This window comes from Helianthus annuus, chromosome 9 (genome assembly GCF_002127325.2).
Source record: "Helianthus annuus cultivar XRQ/B chromosome 9, HanXRQr2.0-SUNRISE, whole genome shotgun sequence".
Classification (NCBI taxonomy): Eukaryota; Viridiplantae; Streptophyta; class Magnoliopsida; order Asterales; family Asteraceae; genus Helianthus; species Helianthus annuus.
In genome coordinates this window covers 88408866-88414865 of record NC_035441.2, presented here as the reverse complement: position 1 = coordinate 88414865, position 6000 = coordinate 88408866, and the positions used below count along the sequence as shown (strand labels likewise).

Genomic DNA, 6000 nt, shown 5'->3' with positions numbered 1-6000 from the left:
TCCTTGACCAAGGGTAAAAGGCTCAACATTGTTGCATAACTCAATTAATAAAGCAGCATAGTTACATAACTCAGTTAACACGGGAAACAAAAGGCTCAACATTGTTGCAATCTAATCCTACACGCATACTCGAAACCTGTTAACAAAACCCATGTTGATTAGACTCGAGAATCAACTCTAATTGCAACAGTGCTTGATTGGGAGTTGGCCCATTTGTGATGTTCTTGATGGCTGTATCGGTATGTTTCCATGTATCCCCGCATCCCGTCTTGAGCTGTCGAGCATGGAAGCAAGTTGTTAAAAGGCAGCCAGCACCAAAGCCATGAGGACCATCTTCCAATGCTCAAGTTAGAATATATCAGTAAAGGGTCTAAACAAGTATATGTGTAAGTTTGAGAGGGTGAAATAAATAGATAGAAGAGAAAATAAGGTGGTAAGTGAGAGTGGAAACTCTTCAATAGTTCAATGGTTTTGACTTTAGATTTTCTGTTAGGGGAGTATTTGGGCCTCACCTCTAACGGGCAAAATAAATACTCATGGGCCTATTATTATTGTTAGCGGATCTAACTCAAACCCATGTTAAAGAGAATCTCTTCCGGAAGCAAACATCTGACTTCAAAAATAACAATGATTTTGCAAAAAAGGACTTTTTGTGAAAAAGACTTATTGACTTATGACTTTTTAAAAATGAGTTTTTAAAAAAATGTTTGGATTAGCTTATGGGATGGTAAAAGCCAATAAGTTGTTTTTTAAAAAGTGTTTGGTTTATCTTATTAATGTAAAATGACTAAAAGGGGCATTCTTTCATAAGTTAACAAATATAAGGAGTGTTAAATCAGGGGTAATCTGATAATTTAATCTTTGAAAAGTTATAAGCTGATCAAAAAGTCACAAACCCTAACTTCTCAGAAATGACTTTTTCTCTTTTTCAAAAAATTATTTTGAAAGTGAATTTTAGGTTTGTCAAACACTAAAACTCATTTTTAACTTTTTGACTAAGTCAATAAGTCATAAATTGGGTTGTAAAAGCTTAGCCAAACATGCCCTAAGATTACAAATGATTTTCCGGTTGGTACAAGTACATTTATCCACCTCAGGTTATCCAATAGCTTGATCATTAACTTTTGGTATCTGAATGAAGATCAACAATTCCCTTGTACCTGCCTACATCAGGTCAGGAATACGGGTTCAGCTGGAAGTGGAAGTCGAGTATCGGGCCAGGGGAACTGCAAGCTGAGTTCGCAAACTTATTGGGGCTGAATAACATTTATCAATTTAGTGGAGGGGAGGATGAGTGGAGCTGGAATGTTGAGGGGGAGGCTGATTCTTTGTTCTTGAGATTAAGAAAAGGCTGATGGTGGAAGATTTCAATAATTCGAGTAGATAATTGGGCTCCAAGCAAAGTTAATATTTTTGTAGAGACGCCTTCGGGATAGACTCCCCATGGCTAACAACCCGTTTAATAGGGGTATAACGCAACAGTTAGATGATTGCAAGTTGTGTGGTGGAATGACGGAAACGGTGTCGCATCCCACATATCTCGTTCTCATCAATTCAGGATTATATGAACATCCATAATCAAGCTAAGGGTTCGGAGCAAATAAGGAAAGCGATAAACGTTGTCTGGGTGGCGTCCCTTTGGGGTGTTTGGTTAAGCAATAAATAAAGCGATTTTTGAAAACAAAGAAGTGAAGCCAAAGAAGATCCTAGGCGATATCAAGGCAATCAGCTATGTGGATCAAAAATCGTTCAAAAATTGTAATGTAGATTGGAACCATTGGATGTTATTGTTCTTTACCTCTATCAATTCAACACAGACATTAATAATCTCATCCCCAATCTGCTCTTAAACTAAGCATCAACATCCCCTTTCATTCATTCAAATAACAAAAACTTACAAAACGCTTAAACATCTAAAACAAAAGTTCATAAAGCATATGAACTTCACTTCTTAAAAACAACCAATTACAGATCTAAACATACCAAACAACCAAACCTAACCGCTAGTAAACTTGGTGACAGCCTTAGTCCCCTCAGAAACCGCATGTTTGGCCAGCTCACCAGGCAAGACAAGCCTGACAGCAGTCTGGATTTCCCTTGAAGAAAGCGTGTTCTTCTTGTTGTACCTGGCGAGTTTGGAAGCCTCAGCCGCCAACTTCTCGAAGATATCGTTGATAAACGAGTTCATGATCCCCATAGCCTTGCTCGAGATTCCGATATCCGGGTGAACCTGCTTCAACACCTTAAAGATGTAGATCTTGTACGTTTCTACCGACTTCTTGTGCCTCTTCTTCTTCTTGTCGGTTGCTGATGCGTCCTTTGGGATCTTCTTCTCGGCCTTTGGTTTTGGGGTTTTCTCTGCTGCTGGTTTCTTCTCTGCTGGCTTCTTCTCGGCTGCCTTGGGTGCCATTTTTTGGTTTGGGGGTTTGGAGTTTTTGATGAAAGTGTGCTGAAAAGTGATGATGGTGGTTGTGGTGAAAGGGGGATTTTGTTATATAGGGTGTGATGAAACTGTTGAAGATATTTGATTGGTTGGTTTTGAGTGAGGCGGATTGAGAATGTGGACTGTTGGATTGTGGTTAGTGGAAAATGGACGGTTGAGATTGAGGGGGAAGTTGGGACTTGAAGCCATGTGCAGAGCCGAGTGATTGTTAACTTTCTTTTTATATAAAAAATAAGATTTTAAAATTACATTAAACGTATACCCAAAGACCAAACTTTCTCCTACTAATTTTTCAAATCTTTTTATATAAAAAGGTCCCTAATATTAATATATGACAAAAACTTATTTACACATGGTGTATACGGGCCGTATACAGTTATACGGCCCGTATAGAATGAAATAAAACTAACAAAGTCTGTGCCTTCAGATTTTGTCAGTTTTTTTCATTCCATACGGGCCGTATAACTGTATACGATCCGTATACACCATGTGTAAAGAATTTGCCTGGTCGTATACAATGGATACGAACGATGTATACGGGCCGTATAACTGTATACGGTCCGTATGAAAAGAAAATTAGATTTTACCCAAAGTATTTTAATGGATTTAAGGTGTCAATCACACGAGACATTTTACAGTCGTTAGGTGGTCAAACCTTTCTAAAAGTATAAAAAAAAAACTTTAACAAGTAACAAATATTGAAGAACAAAAAAACGTGTCGTATGACTGTAATAAAAAGGAAGTGTGAGGCATTTGATGAGAGTTGTAAGGAGAAGCGTTTTAATCACTTGTTTTCAACGGGGAATGTAATGCAACGATTCTGCTAGTGGTCGGGCTTCCAATGCTTACACAGGGTGATAAACAACGCTGATATGAACACAAACCAACTGCTTTGTCTTGAGTCGTCGTGAAAACTTTTCCTCAAGGGAGGGTGAGTAGTATGAGTCTGAGTCCATTGTGGTTCGTGAATGTTTCGAATCATCATAGAAGACGTGTCGGGTTCTGCTAGAAGAGTATCAGGATTTTGTCGATTTGTTTCCAAGTAGGGTTTAGAATGTTTGAACTATTCTTGGTTCAATACCAACTCTTCTGAAAGACAAGAATACAACGTTCATGTATCACAAGGAATGACCGATCTAAGGCAGATAACCTGATTTAGATACACAAATTCATCACCGGTTTCAACAGCACAAGCACATACACAGTTTGTTGGAAGAACCCGACACGTCTTTTGCTAGTTACTCTTTTCTTCGATTTCAACAAATCTTCAAGGTCTTAAGTGATGGACAATTGGTTAAAAGATGTATAAGAGTTTGTGTAGAGATCTTTACGTACACATTTGCATCATCCTTAATAAACGAAGTATTATCTGTCCTTACTGCCTCTTCGGTTGGTAAAAGACATAGGATGGTTTCTAATACAGGCTCTTTTAGAGAAGCGTTGGGATTCAAGGGTTTATGGGTAAAAGATGGTAGTTTCTTGACAGTATGGTTTCTCGACAAATGAAGTATTATCTGTCCTTGCTGCCTTTTCGGTTGGTAAAAGACATAGGATGGTTTCTAATACAGGCTCTTTGTCAGTTGTGGTTGATTTATAGGAGGAGGTTATGAAACGAATATATGTTTATGCAAATTCACAACATCCTTGCTTTATTCTCTTTAATCTATTAGAACGATCCTTTTTTTGTCACGTACATGCGTTTAATTCCCAACATCCTTATTGTATCAGACTATCTCCCCTCCTTTTCTCTCTCTGACAACCTAGACCCAAACCACCGCAACCCACCACGTTCTGCGAAAAAAAAAACATCATCTTTTCATCATTGTTCTTGAAAATGAAGATGAAGAAACGAGGGTTTATTCTCTTTAATCTATTAGAACGATCCTTGACTTGAATTTGTGGATTTCGGTTAGGTCAGAAAAACTTAACAAGAGAAGCAACTAAAAAAATACAATTGATTACTCGGTCGAATAGCGGGTCCGTTAAAGTTGAGCTTCCTGATGCAATTTTCACAGTGGTACCAATGTCCTACTACTACAATGTAAACCTGAATTTTCAAAATTTTAGACACTTACTTGAACCGTTAGTAATGCTAGATGTCATTTTGGCTGAACCACAACCTATTACAGCACTGTATGAACCTGTGTTTTGAAAATAGGACATTGGTAAACCTGAATTTTAGTAGTGTTTAGACTGTTTAGTAGTGTTTGACATTGGTAAACCTGAAAATAGGACATTGGTTAACATTCTGATTCAGATTCAGGAAGCAAATGTTTAGTAGTGTTTGAGAAACTAACAAGGTAAACCTGAATTTTCAAAATTTTAGACACTTACTTGAACCGTTAGTAATGCTAGATGTCATTTTGGCTGAACCACAACCTATTACAGCACTGTATGAACCTGTGTTTTGAAAATAGGCTTTGTTCTTCGTTTATTGGATCGTTCTAATAGATTAAAGAGGTTTTTACCATTTTTTCCCATGCGTATACGGGTCGTATACCGTTTATACGGCCGTATACGATTGGTAAAAAATATTTTTACCGATCGTATACTATGTATACGATGATTGTATATTGGCCGTATATTGTTATACGGCCCGTATACTATGGGTAAAAAATGGTAAAATTGGTTTATTCTCTTTAATCTATTAGAGCGATCCTTGTCTTGAGAACCTGATTCTGATTTAAACAATGGAATTTGTGGATCAACAGAAGTAACTGAAAATAACTCGCCATTCTCTTGCATCTGTATACGTTGATTGTGGATTTAACTTGCAAGAATTGTGTCCGTCGCATGGACTCAGACTCATACTACTAGCAGAACCCGACACGTCTTCTGTGATGATTCGAAACATTCACGAACCACAATGGACTCAAACTCATACTACTAGCAGAAGAACCCGACACGTCTTCTGTGATGACTCGAGACATTCTGAATCACTAGCAGAAGAACCCGACACATCTTCTGTGATGATTAGAACGATCCTTGTTTTGTCACATACGTGGAAAAACAAGGACCATTCACCTCTTTCAACCTACATAAACACCAAAATCCGTACCGGTGATTGTTTATCCATAATATTCTTCATAGCCATATTCCCGTTCATAAGTTGTTGATACATATCGTCCGTTCAAGTTGAGCTTCCTGATACATATCGTTTGTAAGAAACTTTTCGTGCACTGAACCTTCAGTTGTGTACCCTTCAATCTTCCTGAGTATTTTTCTAACTTTATGCTTGCATCCACCACAGTAAATATTAACTTTGAGTGAAAGAGTTTGGAAACCGGACGGAATCTACGAAGAAACTGTTGGAATTTGTGGATTTCGGTTAGTTCAGAAACTTAACAAGAGAAGCAACTAAAAAAATACAATTGATTTCTCTTCCGGTTACCAGGCCTATCATCTCCGTCTACGTTTGGTTTCCTCAACGAAGAACCATCAGCCATTATCAACACTTTTTCCTTTGGTTTCTGGTTGATTTTGAGGGTGAGGGTTTTGAATTGATTCCTGCGCTCAAGTTTCAACTACTGGAGTGAAATATTTGTTGGAATTTGTGG

General features: G+C 37.9%; 1 protein-coding gene across 1 annotated transcript; it reads right to left on the bottom strand.

The window, feature by feature from the left end:
- Nucleotides 1-1846: 1846 nt before the first annotated feature.
- LOC110877832 (histone H2B.3) lies at nt 1847-2477 on the bottom strand. The gene has a single exon (XM_022126044.2). The coding sequence runs from the start codon at nt 2408-2410 to the stop codon at nt 1997-1999; it is 414 nt and encodes a 137-aa protein (XP_021981736.1). The 5' UTR covers nt 2411-2477; the 3' UTR covers nt 1847-1996.
- Between the last annotated feature and the right edge of the window lie 3523 nt (nt 2478-6000).